General features: G+C 36.5%; 1 protein-coding gene and 1 pseudogene across 19 annotated transcripts in view; one reads left to right on the top strand and one right to left on the bottom strand.

Moving 5' to 3' along the window:
* The window catches only part of NCOR1 (nuclear receptor corepressor 1), a 152,422-nt gene that overhangs the window by 49,266 nt on the left and 85,479 nt on the right, over positions 1-17,677 (top strand). For 11 of the 19 annotated variants that reach the window (XM_028089475.2, XM_028089468.2, XM_028089477.1 and 8 more), the window contains exons 6-10: positions 7,583-7,696; positions 13,361-13,417; positions 13,957-14,009; positions 14,342-14,368; positions 16,432-16,498. In XM_028089475.2, the coding sequence (XP_027945276.1) occupies positions 7,583-7,696; positions 13,361-13,417; positions 13,957-14,009; positions 14,342-14,368; positions 16,432-16,498 (318 nt within the window). The remainder of the gene's footprint in view (positions 1-7,582; positions 7,697-13,360; positions 13,418-13,956; positions 14,010-14,341; positions 14,369-16,431; positions 16,499-17,677) is intronic. The other 8 variants (XM_028089480.1, XM_028089479.1, XM_028089482.1 and 5 more) reach the window with 1 other exon arrangement.
* LOC114198173 (nucleophosmin pseudogene) lies at positions 1,912-2,756 on the bottom strand (annotated as a pseudogene).

The raw sequence follows: 17,677 nt of genomic DNA, 5'->3' as shown, positions 1-17,677 counted from the left end.
TTGCATCTACTCATTTCCCCTGCTACGTTGTCTGATTATAAATAGCAAATCTTGTTTGTCCATTCTGTTTTTGATCTTACTGGATGGGTTGTTCCTGGTTTGTTGCTATTTCATACAGTGGTGCTGTGTTTTTGGTTCACGTGTAAACCGATTTTCTAGGGCACGCGCACAGGAGTGGCATTGCTTGGCTCGAGAGTATGCGCGTCTTTGAGTATATTAAATGATACCAGACTTGCTAAAATGGCAGTTCAGCTCTACATTCCCACCGCGGCCTTACAAGTTCGTTTGTACATAAGCTTGTCTTCACCTGATCATTTGTTTCAACTGGATGTGAAATAAATAGCTCTCACTGAAGTTTTACGTGGCATTTCCTTTTTTAGGAGTGAGAGCTTATTTTCGTTTGTTTATGGGTTATTGGTGTTCCTTACGTGGTTTGTTACTTTGTCATGTTCTTATTTTTAGTATTTCCTAAAGTCTCTTGTCAGTTATGTGTATGGCAGCTATCTCCTCATTTGTGGCTTGTCATTTTGCTTTCTGGGGATGGGAGGAGGGGGGATTTTTTTTTATTTTTTTGATGTTGAAATAAATTCACATACATAATGTTCATCCTTTTAAAGTATATACAATTGTAGTGGCTTTTAACATATTCATAAAGTTGTGCCGCTATCACCACTATATAATTCCAGAACATTTTAATCACTTCAAAAAGAAACCAAAAAATAAAAAAGAGAAACCACATATCTGTTAGCAGTTACTCTCTAGTCCCCCTCTCCCTGGCCCCTGCCAACCACTAATCTATTCTGTGTCTATATAGATTTTTATCTGGATATTTCAGGTAAATAGAATAATATAATATGTGACTTTTTGTGTCTTCTTTCATTTAGCATGTTTTCAAGATTCACCCATGTTATATTTTGTATCAGTATTTCATTACTTTTTGTGGCTGAATAAAATTCCACTTCATGGATATACTGTGTATTGTTCATTCATTCATCAGGTGATAGACATTTGGGTTGTGTTCACTTTTTGGCTGTTTTTGGCTGTTATGAATCATGCTGCTATGACATTCAAGTGCTAGTTTTTGTGTGACCATATTTTTTTCGGTTCTCTTGGATATATACCCAGGAGTGAAATTGCTGGGTCGTATGGTAAATCTGTGTTTAAATTTTTGAGGAACCATGAGAATGTTTACCACAGTGACTGCACCATTTTATACTCCCACCAGCAGTGTATGAGGGAGGGTTCCATTTTCTCTACTTCTTTGTCAGCATGTTTGTTTGTTTGTTTTTTGATAGCCATCCTAGTAAATATAAAGTGGAATCTCATTGTGGTTTTGATTTTAATTTCCTTAATGATTAAGGTGAATGGCTTTTCATGTGCTTGTTGTATATTTTCTTGAGCGAAATATCCAGATTCTGGCCCCACATTTTAGTTGGGTATTTGTCTTTTTATGGTTGAGTTGTAAGAGTTCTTTATATATTCTGGACACTCAGGCATATGATTTGCAGATATTTTCGCTTATTCTGTGAGTTGTCTTTTCACTTTCCTGATAGTATCCATTGGTGTACAAAAGAGTTTTCTCCCCCCCTTACTTGATTCATATAAGTATTTATTGAGCAGCTAGGGAGATACAAAGGTGAATAAAACACGGTCCAAGAGGTGAGTCAAATGCAAAGTAACAGAGAGCAAAGTATAAGGTTCCCTGGATCACAGCAGTCAGATGAAAGTGCTTTGGGAAGTCAGGATGGAGATTGCTTCCAGCCTGGAAGGGGGTGTGGGTGGGTGGCAAACCAGGAACAGGGATTGAAATTAAAATAGAAGACTTTCGTCTGGATTGTTGATTTTCAGTATGGACTATATTTGTCTCTCTTTTTCCTCTCCCCATCTTTGGGCTTAATTTACCAGGATCGTTCAGCATGCTTTTTCTAGACTTGCTTGCATTTTTGCTTTAATGTCTTCTACAGAAATAGATCCTTTTGCTGTTTTAGGACGTTTTTCTTCTTAAAGGATTCGTGACCTTTTGATCTTGGAGTTAATGGTTTTGAGTCTTTTCCATTCTGGTTTGATTTTTTTTTTTATGCCTCTTTGACTGGAATATTGAGTATACATTTCTTCCCTGGAGCTTTTTCCTCTGCTTCCTCATCCTCCTCATCATCATCCAGTTTCACTTTTTTTTTTCCTGTGGAAACTTGCTCTCTCTTAGAGGGGCAGGTCACTTTCCAGATACGCTGTGGAGTTTCACACCTTCATCTTCTGACTTCATCTTCCTCCACAGCTGCTAGGTGCTGTCCACACGTACAGGGCCTGAACCACATTTAGATCACAGGTGGTGTTATTTCAAAGACTCCAAGGGAAACCATTGGCTGTACAGATGTTCTCAAAGTTGCCAATGTTACTTTAATTGGACTGCCTTTATAATTTATTGCCTCTGCTTTAACAATGTACAATTCTTCTTTTGCATCAGCCCCAAAACTGACCATTCATTTAAAGGTAACTGGTGCTCATTTTCATCATTATCCACTTTAAAGTGATACTCTTTGGCACTTGTTGGCCTCATAACTGAAGAGATATTTCTGGGGCCACACGGGGCTCATGTCATTGTCCACTGAATCTTCTGTGGGGTGGGAATCTTGTATGGGAGAGAGGGCAGCCGGAGATAAAAGACTCCCGTGATAGAGAACAGCCGTGTAGGACTGAATCACACCAGGGCCAAAAGTTTTTACTTGTGATGAAGCCCGTTTTATTTTTTCTTTCATTACTTGAGATTTTGGTGTCATTTACAAGAAACCGTTGCATAATCTAAGGCCACAAGGATTTATTCCTGTGTTTTCTTCTGTAAATTTTATTGTTTTAACTCTTAGACTTAGGTCTTTGAGCCTAATTTTGTTTTTTGGTGAACAGAAGTTGTTTGGATCTTACATGAGACTACCCTGGAATCATTAAAACAGTTGACTATTTTGTCCTTTTAAAAGCTTCATAGTGGGGTGCCTGGGTGGCTCAGTCAGCTGGGCATCCGATTCTTGATTTTGGCTCAGGTCATGATCTCAGGGTCATGGAATTGAGCCTCATCAGGCTCCGTGCTAAGCCTGGAGTCTGTTTGAGATTTTCCCTCTCCCTGGGCCCCTCCCCCTGCTTGTGCACATTCTCTCTAAATAAATAAATAAATAAATAAATAAATAAATAAATAAAATCTTAAAAAAAAAAACTTCATAGTTTTGTTTCTTACATTATTCTTAATCTGCCAGAAATTGGCTTTTTTGTGTCTCTGCCTCAAGGTAGGGGTCACATTCATTTATTTTATCTATGGATAATTAATTGCAAAGTTCATCCTTTTCTAACTGTTCTACAATTTTAGCTCTAATATAATTCAAGTTTGCATCTATGTATCTGTTGATTTCTGGGCTTTGTGTTCTTATTTATCGCCCGCCCTCTTTGTGATGTTCATGCAGAAATACAATAATACTCTCCTAATTACTAGAGCTTTATAATACCTTTTTTCCAGTAAGGTAAGCCCCACTTCTGCACGCATGCTTTAGCTATTTAAAATTTTTTTACCATCTCATGTAACTTATAGAATCACATTTTTTGATTCTCTAAAACATCTTTCTGGAATTTTCATTGGAATCATGTAGAATATAGGTATCAATTTGGAAAGAATGAAGTCCTTATGACATTGAGTCTTCCAGTCTATGAATATTGTATATCTGTCCATTTATTTAGGAGGTCTTTCATGTTTTTTTTCTTTTTGTTCATAAATAATCTATATCCCTTGCGTTTAATTAAACTGTAGCCACTTTATATTTTTGACGCTCTTGTTAATATCTTTTTAAAAATTACATTTTTCTGTTGCATTTGACTTTTTTATAGACCAGTCTCCCTGAATTATCCTTTTAATGCTGATTTCTTATTTGTAGGTTCTTTTGGGCTTTTTGTGTAGGTAATGGTCATATCAATAGTTTTAAAAAAAAAGACAGTTTTGTTTCTTTCTTTACAGTCCTTAAATCTTTTCCTTACTTTTCTGTTGCTTTATTGCTCTTGTTAGGACTGCGATACAATGTTGAAAGTGGTTATTCTTGTTCTTTTTTTTTTTTTTTAAAGATTATTTATTTATTTGACAGAGAGAGAGAGAGAGAGAGAGACAGTGAGAGAGGGAACACAAGCAGGGGGAGCAGGAGAGGGAGAAGCAGGCTTCCTGTGGAGCAGGGAGCCCGATGTGGGGCTCGATCCCAGGGCCCTGGGATCATGACCTGAGCTGAAGGCAGATGCTTAACAACTGAGCCATCCAGGCACCCCAAAATGTTGTTTTTTTTTTTTTTTTAAGTAGCCTCCATGCCCAGCATGGAGCCCAGTGAGGGGTTTGAACTCAACCCTGAGATCAAGAGTCAGATGCTTACCTAACTGAGCCACCCGGGCCCCCCCTTTCCCTTTACTTTTTGTGCTTTTATATTTAAGGTATATCTCTTATATAGGTATATAGCTGGATTTGGTTTTTTATCCAGTCTGACAGTCTGTCTTTCCACAGGATAATTTAGTTCTTTTAACCTGATTATGATGATTGGTGATATCCCAATTATTTTTAACTATTTTATACTATTTGTCCTGTCTTTTTTATGCTGAATTTGGTATTCTTGTTTGTTTTTTCCAGTCCTTATCTTGGGTTGATTATTTGTTTTACTACATTTTCTTTTACCCCACTACTTTGGATTTTATCCCCAGTTTTTTTTGTTTATTGTGCCCCCCTCTCCCCGCCAGTTTATCAGCCTATTTAACTTGAAGCCTAAAACTAATTAAAATCTTAACCATCTTCTTGAGAAGTATGAGGGCATGGAACTTCTTGATTTCTTTCTCTTTTCTCCCAACTTTTATGCTACTTTTGTCATACATTTTAGTTTTCCTTGTTTTATTTCAACCACCAAAGACATTATTTTATACAGTCAGTGCTCATTTAGGTGTATGCACATATTTGTCGTTCGCATTTGCTCATCAGTCCTTCTTGCAGCACAGATCTTCCGTTTGGGGGTACATGCTTCTGCTTGAAGAACATCCTTCAGAATTTCCTTTAGTGAGGATCCGTTCATTGGCAGATTAAGTATTTGTTTAATTGTTGTGACTTAAATGTCTTTTATTTATGCCTGTTTATTGAGAGATATTTTTGTTATGTGCTTCTTTTTGTCCCAGCACACTGTCTTCTGGCTTCCACTGTTAAGACATCAGCCCTTTAGTCTAGTTTGTATTGTTTTGTGGATGGTCTGAATTTTCTCTCTGGCTGACTTCAGTATCTTTGTGTGCTGTTGTTTTTAGTATGAGTTATTAGGGATGTGTTTTTGTTTTTAAATCTGTCCAGCTTAAGACTCGTTGGGCTTTTTTTTTTTTAATTTAAATTCAGTTAATTAACATATAATGTATTATTTGTTTCAGGGATACAGGTCTGTGATTCATCAGTCTTATATAATACCCAATGCTCATTACAGCACATTGGGCTTCTTGAATGTGTTAGAGTTTTTAATCAGTTCTGGAAAATTCTAAGCCATTATCTTTTTTTTTCCCCCACATCTTTTTCTATAGTTTCTTTGTTATCTCCTGAAATTTCTATTAGATGTAGCATCTTACATTCTTGTCTTCCTGTCTCTTCATCGTTTTTTCTTTCCCAGTTGTTGCTTCTTGGGGCTTTGTTTGGGCAATTTCTTCATTTCTGTTTTTCAGTTTGCATTTCTCTTTTCAGTTATATCTAATCTGTCAAATAGATCTTTAATTTCAATTGTTTTTATTGCTTTAATTTCTATTAGGCTAATTTTTAAATCTCATCATGTAAAAAATATTACCTTGCTTTAAAAAAATGTTCAGCCATCTTTTATTTATTGAGTCATATTAAATTTATAATAATATGCCTGACAATTCTTTTAAGTATCAGTGGGTCTGATTCTGCTGAGTTGGTCAGATCTGGTCTGTCTTCTTTAGATTCTTCACTTGTGAAATAGCAGTACTGCTGCTAATAATACCCACTAAATTATGTGGTGGTTGTATGATATGTGGCATATAGTAAAGGCTCAGTAATGTGTAATCCATTATAATAATTAAAAATAATGAAATATGTTGTATGACCATTATGAGGTATATAGGAGCTACAAATTTTATTGAGGAATATAAAGGGCAACTTGAGTAAATAAAGAACTATACCACAGATGCATAGAAACACAGTATTAATTTTAGTAATGTGAACATCATTTATATATAATTGTATGTTTTATACAGTTTCAATAAAAACTCTAGGTCTTTTTAAATTTGCAAAATTATTGTAAAGTTCATGTAAAAGAACAAATAAGTGAGGAAAGTTTGTATCTTTTGTTTTTGTTTGTTTTTAGTCTTTCTGTTACCATGATTTTGTCTGGTACTAAGAACAAAACGTGATTTCTGGAAGCTTGTTTATTCCTTTCTCCATACCTACTTAACAGGGATCCTAAAAGAAGGCCCTCTGAGCAGAGGAAAGGAAGGGAATGAAGAACTCAGTTCCATAAAAATGACTTCATAACTCCAAATATCTGTCTTTTGCTTATACAGATAGCAGCCTGCAAAAGTACTTTGAATTCCAAGGTGGACGTGGTCCTGGAAGCTTGTCTCTTGGAGGAATTTTATCCTTAGGTTGGCTGTGATCTGACTTACTTGACTAGGAGTCTTGACCAGCAGTCTTAGAAGTACAGATTATTTTTTCCTAGAGGCTTTAGTAGACATAACATCTTTACCCCGTGTCTCTGCTGTTATCTTAGGCAGTAAAATTCACAAGGCTGTGTGTTGAGCATTTACCGGGTATCAAGCCCTGGCTTACGTGCTGAAAAATAAAAAGCTGTGAACCAAGCAAGGTCCCTTCTTGGTTCAGTAATAATTGTGGGTAATATTTACTGAACTTTTATAGTTGTAATGTGCTTGATACATATTGAGTTATTTAATCTTCTCAGAAATCTATGTGGTAGATAGAATTGATATTCTTACCTTACATAATGAGTGGTTTATATACTTGTTCAGGATCTTAGGATCCTGCCACTTGTAAAGGGTGACCCTAAGGCTCAAACCCGGGCAGAGTAATGCAGATTGCTTTTTGTTTTGTAATTGTACACAAAGTTGTAGTTTTGCTAGTGCCTCTTGACTGCAAAATATAAAGGTGGGCTGGGGGGCTGAACATGGTGCTGTTCTGAGTTAAGGATTAGTCTGCAAATGCGCTACAAAACTCTTCCTACCAGACATTAGTGCATACTGTATCTGTAACATAAAAAGTGTTTTTCCTGTGCTACAAAAGGTCATTGTGATGGAGGTCTATCGGTAGCTTCCAATATTTAGCTTCTCTTATGATTTTGCTTTTAAATTGATCAGAATTAAAATATAAAAGGATTCTCTAATGATTATATTATTTAGTTCTTAGTCAAAATAAGTCTGATTGGATTTGTTAGGACCCTTGGATCCATTAGGCCCTAGTAGATTAGAAGATTACCCCATAGAATTGCTCAGTAGCATGTGTTATCTCTGGCGATTAATTACTGGGAGGGGCGACTGCATCAGATGCCTGAATCTTTCTTTCTGGGTCTCTTAGCAACAGCTCGAAGAAGAAGCGGCTAAACCTCCTGAGCCTGAGAAGCCTGTGTCCCCTCCTCCCGTGGAGCAGAAACACCGCAGTATTGTCCAAATTATTTATGATGAGAATCGGGTAAGCTCATGCCATTTCTTACAACACAGGCCTTTAAAAGCACTTGGCTATGCCTTTTTTAATTATCAATATGTTAAGTGGTAATGTTAATTGTATTGAGACCTGAGTTCTGTCATAATTTTTAATGTTCTTAAACTTTGACTAAAGCTTGATTTTTTTTTTTCCCTTGGAGATTGAAGAAAAGTTGATAGGTGTATCTTAAATTAATATTTTATATATTATATTACATAATATTATTTAATGAGAATATAATTTTATGAACTGACTGTCCTGTCATACAAAATTGGCAAGCAGATTTGTAGCACATAATACAAAACAAGCCATTCTGTAGTTTTTCACTTTATAAAGGACATTTGATGCCAAATACTGACACTATCCTATGAGAGATGGGTCATCGGATGTGGAAATGACTTGCATTGTTAGTTTTAGAAAGCTGGGCTGTAGTTTGAATCTTACTTAATAAAGTGTGAGGCCATTGACCTTTAGGTAGACTTTGCTTTTTTGCTTTATTGAAACAATTTCTTCTTTCATACTGGTAATTAAAAGTACTCATCGATTTAGGAAAGCCGGGCCTCAATTCTATGAATAATTTTGTGATGTCAGAGGTTTTTGGTTTTTGGCTGGAATCTAGCCCAGGAACTAGCAGTTAAAGGGAAATGGATTTTACCTTAACATAAAGAAACTTTCCAACAGAGTTGCTTAACATTGGGCTTCTAGAAGTTCCTAGTCTAAAAAAAGAATATGCTTTAAGTACTGTGGGAGAGAACAGGCCTGTTAGCTAAAGATGATCATAAGGTAGAGGTTGAGATTGTTGTTTTAACTGGTTTTCTTTGTAGTGAGTGGAGTCATCAGAATCAGTACATCATACATAGGCAACCTATAACTTTATAATAGCCCAGTTCCTAAAGGAAATTGGCCTTAAGAAAGGCAACTATGAATTAATTATTATATACACATTTATAGGAATGATCTTATACCAGATATACATGTATGTGTGTATATATATATGTAGGTAACTGAAAGTCATCAGATACATAATAGGATAATGGTAAGTGTCACAGGCAGGTAAAAATATGGGCAATTAATGTTATTTTCTTGGCTGGGTTCAAAATTAGTCCAGCTTGTTGACAGAGCAATCTCCTTGAGGATCTGTTTGAAGATCTATCCAGTGAGAATAAACTGTATATAAAGCAAGTGACAAGGATGGCCTCGTGGCTTTCCTGGAGGGTCAGTGACTCTGGTCAAGCAGGAATGTGGCCCAAGGTTGACAGGTGCTCCCTTGTTTCAGGAACGCCAGGAGCATGTTGTTTTATGTTGAGTCTCCTGCTTTTAAAAAAATACTCTATAGAATAATAAAATACTTTCGTGGGCTGATGGGCTTCATGGCCAGTTTAGGACCTTGGAGATAAAATAAATAGGGATTAGAGCTAACAATGGAAAAGAATTTTATAAAGTAAAATTTGACTTCTTAGTGTGAATAAATTTTTAAAGAAATTGAATTCAGCGATATTAATTGATTGAATTTCTTAAGTGTTGTCATTACTTGTGAATTTGTGATTGACTAGGATGTGAGGACTGAAAACTATTGAACAAGATCTGATGGAGAGTTTAATTTGTGTTCAATTTTTGTAGATATATGTTTTCATTACTTAGTGTAGTAAACATTTCTTGGGGCCCAGCAACAAAACTAAACACTCCTCTCAGACCTCTCCTCTCCCCTTTAGTATATATATATTCCATTTTGTGATGCATTCTGTGAAGAATAGAAGAACAACCAAACTTATTAGACTTACAATGAAGACTATTTTTAACTCACAGTAACTGTAGAAATCCTCTTTTTACACATCTCCTCTTTTTGGTTGCCCTGCTCGGAGTCACCCGCAGTGCTGTAGGTCTGCAGCGGGGGTTCATGGAGGGGGGGCGTGAGAGCACCGCTGGGCCCAGGGCCCAGGCCGTCTCACTACTGCCTCACTGCGCTGCCTTCTGTCAGGCCTTCACGGCCTCCCGAGCTTTCTTTAATGAATGACCTTATCTGTTTCGGCACCAGAGGAAAGGAGAGGTGGGTGAGGGCAAGAGGACATTTCGCTCTTGTTCCTTGTTTGGCAGCCGTCTACACGGTTGGGAATTAAGCCAAATGTGGCTTCTGAGATAGGGGCCATTATCTTGTATTAGGCATCTTTCGTTTCTTTAGAGAGTTAGTGGGAGGAAGAAAGCTGCCTAAAAGTGACTGTTAATTTTAAAGTTGGCTTCCTGAGAGAAAAATTGTCTTGCATCATATTTAAACTTTAGACTGAGATTCACTTAGTCTCTAAACAGACTCATCTTCTGGACTATTTTTAACAGTTCAGTTTGCTGTTATCCTTCCCCGTTGTCAGTTCCAAAAATATTTATAAATGCTCTAATTTCAGAATTCCAATACATATAGAAAAGGGTGCGCGTCGAGTGTGGTTTTCAAAGATATCTTGTTTATTTTTTGATTGCATGATTTGAAAGTTAAAGTGACAACAGAAGAAAGAAAGGGATTGACAGTAGAAAGTGTACGAAGTGCCAGCAAGCTCTAGTCACCTAGGCCAGTGTCCTGGGCAATCTGTTTCCCTCTCTGCCACGCTCTAGAGTTAGTTAATCAATGAAGAGCATCAGTCCTGCCTCCTAAATAGTGGTCTCGTCAGTTGCTTCTCTCTTCCTCCTTTGGCAATAGCTTATGTGAGCCGTCATCACTCACACAAATAGTGAGTGTCCTTCCTTCAGTCTTTTTTCTTTCTAACCGGTCCTTCATATTTTTTTTTTTTTAAAGATTTTATTCATTTATTTGACAGAGAGAGACACAGTGAGAGAGGGATCACAAGCAGGGGGAGTGGGAGAGGGAGAAGCAGGCTTCCCGCCAAGCGGGGAGCCCGATACGGGGCTCCATCCCAGGACCCGGGATCATGACCTGAGCCGAAGGCAGATGCTTAACGACCGAGCCACCCAGGCGCCCCTAACCGGTCCTTCATATTTGAGTCCCCTTACGTGATTCTCCAAATAGAACTTTTTGATTATTTCCCACTTTTTGCAGAATAGCTTTAACTTTTTCTCAGTGCTTACAGGCCTGCCTGCCTGGCCATTGGCCCAGTTGTCCTTTCTTAAGGCAATCCTACCAGAATAGGTTTGAATGTTCCCCTGATATCCCTGGATGTCCCCCTGCCTCCAGGCATTTCAGTGTCTCCTCTTTCCTGTTTGTTGAGTGTGCTTATACTTCAGCCCTGCTCACGTGTCATCTTCCCTATGAAGCTTTTCAAGACCCCTTTTCCTCCTACGTATTGTTTTCTTAGTGTCTTGTAAGTGCCTGGCACATAGAACATATCAACATGTTTGAGGAATTAAGTGCTTCTGTCTATAGACTTAGGATAAAAATTATAATATGGAAATATGAGGGTTTTATTTTTTATTATTATTTTTTAAAGATTTTATTTTATGTATTAGAGAGAGAGACACAGGGAGAGAGGGAACACAAGCAGGGGGAGTGGGAGAGGGAGAAGCAGGCTCCCAGCGGAGCAGGGAGCCCCATGTGGGGCTTGATCCCAGGACCCCGGGATCATGAACCTGAGCCGAAAGCAGATGCTTACCAACTGAGCCACCCAGGTGCCCCGATGTGAGGGTTTTAAATTAAAATTTTTGTTGGCCAAACTTGATAGGTTAATGTGTTCTTAGCAGTTAAGCCAACATGAAGTCAAATGTTTATTACAAGTTTGCACAACTTACATCTTGGGGTCTGCAAACATCTTAAATACTAGCTTTAAAAATTAGCTCTGAAAAGGCAAGTGACTTTACATATTCGGATACTAGTATTTGTCATGATATAATTCTACTCCCTTGTCTCTCAGGGTTATTTGTAGACAGTTCCACTTAGCCTGCCTGTTCTTGGTATAGACTCTAATACAGAGTGCCTTGAGAAAGCAAATTTAAGGGGTGCCTGGCTGGCTTGGTCCGTGGAGTGTGCAGGTCTTGATCTCAGGGTTGTGTAGAGATTGCTCAAAAAAAAAAAAAAAAAAAGAAAGCAAATTAAAAAATTGGTGAGTGTTGGGTCTGGTGGAAGTTAGTTGCAGGTGCTAGATATTTCCAAATTTATTATCTATGATGATGTTGTTTATGTGTTATTCAATATACGTCTGTAGCTAATCTGAATTTTATGATCATTACATTTAGACTTCTTAGGTTGTTTGTTCTCATCTGGAGACTTTTTTTGATTGTTGTAACTTGGAGGACAGATGGAGTGCTACTGGCATCTAGTGGGGTACTGCTAAATGTCCCACAATGCATAGGACAGTCCCTAGAACACGTATCTGGGCCAAAATGGTAATAGTGCCAAGGTTGACAAATCCTGCCTTTAAACTCTCTATAGAAATAGGATCTGCTCTGTCAATTTAATGGATTTTTATAGTTTTATATTTGACTTTTTTTTGTATATTTATTTCTCATCTTAACAACCTTTTTAGTTTCTTGGAGTTTGGAAAGTGCTTTACAGTATTTTGTGCTTCTTATGCTTCCTAGTTCTTTTCACACAATACATACTAAATAAATATTTGATGGATTAATTTTGATTGATAAATGAGATGAAAAGGAGAATATTTATTTTAAAGGAACATCTTTCTTTACACCCGGGCAATACTGATTAATATCCAGTCCCATTTGTGTGTCACATCAGAAGCCCTGGAGAGTTTCCCAGCAGCAAATGCATTGAGGTGGGCGTTTGCCCAGCAGTCGGGGAACCATTGTTACTAACGGGAATGTGTTGAGAGGAAGAGGGACTTGAGAACCACTGACACATTTGGTAGTCCTATAATTCCAGTTTAAACATCTTTAGCTTCAAATTTGTTATATTTCGTCTATTAAAGGACGATTTCTGTTAGCACATTGGTCTAGATTAATTTACTTTTGAAAATGGACTGTAAAAAATATTTAATTCAGCATTTATTTACTATTGAACACTTGAGAAATTCAAACTAGCTGTTTCCTCAGTTCAGTTATTACCTAGGTTTTCTTGTAACTAGAACATAGGCTCATTATAAGCTTTTCTTCCAAGAGATCAGTTTGGCTTAAAACAGTAAAGACTGGCAACGTTATGGTATTTTATGTTTTTAAATTTTTATTAAAGACATTATGTCTTGGAAGTGTTGAGGGATTCATTTCTAATAGTGAATCTGTGTTCCCGCTCCCTAGAATCTTGATACCTGTTTGCTGTTAAGAACTTCACAGTTCTTTAGTTATTACTTTCTTTTTTTTTTTTTTTAAGATTTTATTTACTTATTTGAGAGAGAGAAGTGAGAGAGAGCACAAGAGTGGGGTGAGGGGCAGAGGGAGAAGCAGACTCCCTGCTGAGCAGGCAGCCTCATGTGGGGCTTGATCCCAGGACTCCAGGATCATGACCTGAGCCAAACACAGCTGCTTAACCAGCTGAACCACCCAGGCGCCCCTATTATTACTTTCAGTACAAATGTGAAGCTTTGACTTAATGTGGTGAGGAGGTTATGAAAACAAAAGAGAGTATTTCAACTTATTATATGGCAGGAGTATTTGGAAATAAAGTTCTACTATAGAGTAGTTTTAGGTAAATATTAAATTGGTAGTGATTTTGCACTTAGGTAATATAATTTTTAATTATACAATATAATAATGTCTTTGTAGAAAAAAGCAGAAGAAGCTCATAAAATATTTGAAGGTCTTGGCCCAAAAGTTGAACTGGTAAGTAAGAAATTTCTTTTTTCATGTCTAAGCTGTTTTTTTGTTTTTGTTTTTGTTTTTTTGGTAGTCATTTTGCTTGGGATAAGATGGAATACAATCTGTCTACTTTGGAATGAGATCTGGTCTGTATGTTTGTGGTAAACTTTAAAATCGTGGTGCACAAACTTGGTTACCTTTGCAGAAGTGTGTTTTTGCCTGAGCAGGCCATTTACTCATACGAGGTAGAAGCAGGACAAGTAAGAACAGAAATAGCTCTTTGGACCATATGTTCTTCCTTTGCCTTTGAAATTAAAAATCCGTGAATAAATGTATTTCTTACGGGATATGGTGGATTTATAAACATTTTTACAGGAGTGGCATTAATAGGAGATGGGGTAAAGAGAATTATTCAGGGAACCTGGAGGTCTGGAGGTTCTGGTAGGGCAGGTATTGTGAAGATCCATGAATACTAGGTTTACATGAAAATATAAACTGTTGCTTTGTATTTTCATAGACATGTGTACAATGTTGTATATGTAAATATTTGATTTATTTTACAGCCACTCTATAACCAGCCATCGGATACCAAGGTGTATCATGAGAACATCAAGACGTAAGTATTTATCATCTTTGGAGTTCTTCAGTTAAAGACCATATATTCTATAAAGAGATCGTTTTTATGTTATCTGCTGACATTATTATAATATAGTGTAGGTGTGTTTTAGATTTGTGTAATTTGCTGTCGTTTTACTATATGTTATCTTCCTCTGGCTTCTTGGGGGTTGGGGTAACAGCTTTGAGTTTCCGAGGCCAAAAAAATGAAATAAATTATTGCATAAAACTAGCTGGTTTTATGATCTGCTAGTAAAAAAGGTGAATACTTAACATTGAAATGGCTTACCTTGAGGCTTGAATTTTTTGCCTCCTGTTTTGTCTTTTTTTCAGTGGAGTACCTGCAAGGCGCATGATGAAGTAAGATAATGAAGCTTTTTCATTTAAGACTAGTGATGACACCGTCCCCCACCAAGCCACATCTGCCATTGCAAAGTAGAAGTGCCACGGATCATTTTATCATTATTCAAAATCCTATTCTAGGGAAATCCCTTCCATGACTCTTGCTAATGACGGTATTTGTAGACCCTTCTGCCATTTAATGTCCTGGTGCCTTGGAAGCGCTCAGTCACCTCACGTGGGTGAGGAGACTGCTCCAGAATGTAGTTTGCTTAGCCTTGCTCATCCTAGATACCAGGCCTTTATGGATGCAGATTTTGGAATAAGAAAATAAGTGAAAAGAAAATCTAATTTCTTGATCTGATTGAAGTAAGAGAGGAGGCTAGATAGGTATCTTTTTTTTTTTTAATTATCATACTTTAAGAGAATTTAGGTGAATTATTCATAGTTTGTAACAAAAATGTAATATTTCTACTTTATGTTTTATTAAGGATAATCAGAACATTTTAATTATTTAGTATAGTTACTAATGAGCACATTGCTATTTATATATCAGATATATTTTTTTCTTTTAAAAAATTTCTGACTGAGAGTATATGTGCAATAGTTGACTACTTTGCAGAATTGGTGGCAAATATAATTTGCATGGTAGTATGCATGAACAAAATTGAAATTTGAATAATTTTAACTTTTGTTAAATAAGTGGTTTATAATAAAAGTCCTATACTTAGAATTTTTCTGTGAGATGCTACTATGGTCTTGACAACCCTTAGAAGTAGGCTTAGACAAAACTCATAAAATATACCTTGTTCTGGAACTGTTTAGCTGTTTTAGCATTTTTAAAAAGGAGAATAGCAGATAAAATCTAGTTGGCTACTTTTAATGATTTTTTTTTCCCCCACAAAGCTTCAGTTATGTTTGTGTTCTGTCTTTTTCCCCTAATATTAGCGGCAGAGCAGCTCTGTCTGATTTATTTCATGCTGTCTACATTGCCCGACTACAGTGCTTAGGACACTGTTCTGGGATGGCTTACTGACTGGCTGACTTCTTAAATCCTAGGAAACATTTTAAATGATATTTATTGATTATCATTTGCTTTTGAGTAACACGTAATTAAAATTAGAGCAAACTGAATATATGGTACCACTTCCACTGTATGTCACCTTGTGAAGTAACCATTTACTCAGCTGCATGCATCCATATGCATCGTGTAGTAGCTCTTTTCTCATCACCGTCATTTGCTTTGTATGAAATAGCAAATCTACCTTTTGATAATTCTTTTCATGTCTTGGGTACTCTTCCATGTAGCCAGCTCCTGACTGCCCACAGAGCCAGTGTCACTGTTAGTCCTGAGTGGCCGATAATCCAAAAAATTACTTCTACTTGCCTTGGCTTTGTATTTATATTTGCATAATCAGCTTGAAATCCTTTCTGGAAGTAGGTGGGGTATAAATATTTATATTTGAACCTGCATGTCATTGTTTTTGAAGGTCACAATGCTTCAAATTTAAAAAGTGTAACTGTTTCATTAAGATCTAAGAGAAGTCTTCCTGTCTTGTCACATTGCCCTCCGTGACTTCTTAGAGTGGTTTGTGTCATTTCTGTGATGGAAAGAAATCTTCTGTGTAAAAGCAGAAGTCCCCTCTCTCTCTGTTGGTATACGTTCTCATCATAGAAGGGAGGTCAGCACCATACCTGAGGTAGGGAGGTAACTTTAAAAGCCTTTCCTTCTCTTCTACCTCCCCGCCTCCAAGAATGCACAGAGATGTTTATATCACCAGAGTTCTTGAGAAGAATCAGTGACTGTGTAATTATAACTTGAAACAATTTGCCTTATACTTGGATGTAATAATTGAAAATGAACTATTTGTATAAAATCTTGCTGGAGAGTGGAAGGAATTTTAGTTCTAATTATTGCAAAAGTCTTATTTTGCAGGGTGAAAAAAATTAAGATTAACTTTGATTACATCAGATATTCTTAAGTGATCTTTGCTTGTTTTTCAGTGTCTCTGAAAAAAAAAAGTGAATGCATTATTAAATTGTGCTTTTTCTTAATGTCATACAACCATATTTTTCTCTTCTAGAAACCAGGTGATGAGGAAAAAACTCATTTTATTTTTTAAAAGAAGAAATCATGCAAGAAAACAAAGGGTGAGGTCCTATCCTTTAACTGAAATTTGTACAACTTTCCCATTCATGCTCATTTAGGCATTTACTTTCCCTTTATTAGTGAGAATGGTTTTTGATTATGTTTGAGAAAAGGCTGCCGATTTAGAAAGTAACTATAGAGATGACTTAAATATAAATCCAATTCTAGCAGTGATTGACATTTAATATCATTATCAAAATAATTTCTTTGGTCATCTGTGTATAGCATTTTCATCTAGCCATAATAAAGAAAATGGTGAGTAGTTAAAAAAGAATATGAAAGAGAAATAGGATGATCAACATTTAGTCTCTTAAACCCTCAGACCAGTGTGGGTAAGTTACAGTCATGCTGAGTAGACATTACTGTTCTTTCTTATTAGGAACCGGGTCAGCTAAAGTTCAGCTTTTTGAAATTCAGATTCTTTTTCATATTTATTATATGACTTGCATCCAGAAGTTTTGTGGTTCTAATGTTCATGGAAATGAAGCTACAGAAAATAAAATGCCAGTATACTTCTTTTCACAATATGTTCAGACTAAATTTAGACAGACTGTTGATTCGTTTAAAGTCATTTGCTTACCAAATAAATGATGTTCTTTAATTCACATCAAAAATGAGCCGTGTACCTTCTATTTAATGACGTGACAGTTAAATGAATTGTAAAGCTCAAGAGTCAGCGGCTTTTGCTTGATACATAACTTCCAATGTAATTTGCCAGTCTGGTCCTTCAGATACTATCTTTAAATTAATGTTTTTTGTTTTTGTTTTTGCCAAAAACATACAAATATTAAATAAGAAACTACTAAAGCATTTTTTTTTCCTATCCAGTAATTTTGTTACAATTGTGGTCATTTAATGTCTGGTGATGCAAACATAGAAGCGTAGACTTTGTTTTCATGCTTCACAGAGTCTTTAGTTATAACATTTACGTGTTCACTGATTTGTTTAATAAATATTTATTGGCTGTTTACTCTGTCCATGTATTATTCTACAAAGGTGAGCAAGATAGCCATATGGTTTTAACCCTTGAAGCATACAATGTAACTGGGGGCAGATGAGTCACAGGCAGTTAGAGTATCATAATCACACTGTGGGAAGGGACATACAGATGACTGCGGGAGCATACAGGAGGGACAGCTAATGCCCCATGGATGAATCATAAAGGGAAGTTTGCAGGACAA

Source organism: Eumetopias jubatus, unplaced genomic scaffold (assembly GCF_037043125.1).
Source record: "Eumetopias jubatus isolate StellerSeaLion01/CBP00866 unplaced genomic scaffold, mEumJub1_p1.0 scaffold_10, whole genome shotgun sequence".
Taxonomy (NCBI): domain Eukaryota; kingdom Metazoa; phylum Chordata; class Mammalia; order Carnivora; family Otariidae; genus Eumetopias; species Eumetopias jubatus.
Note: the sequence above shows the minus strand (reverse complement) of the source record. Positions and strands in the feature narration are given on the sequence as shown.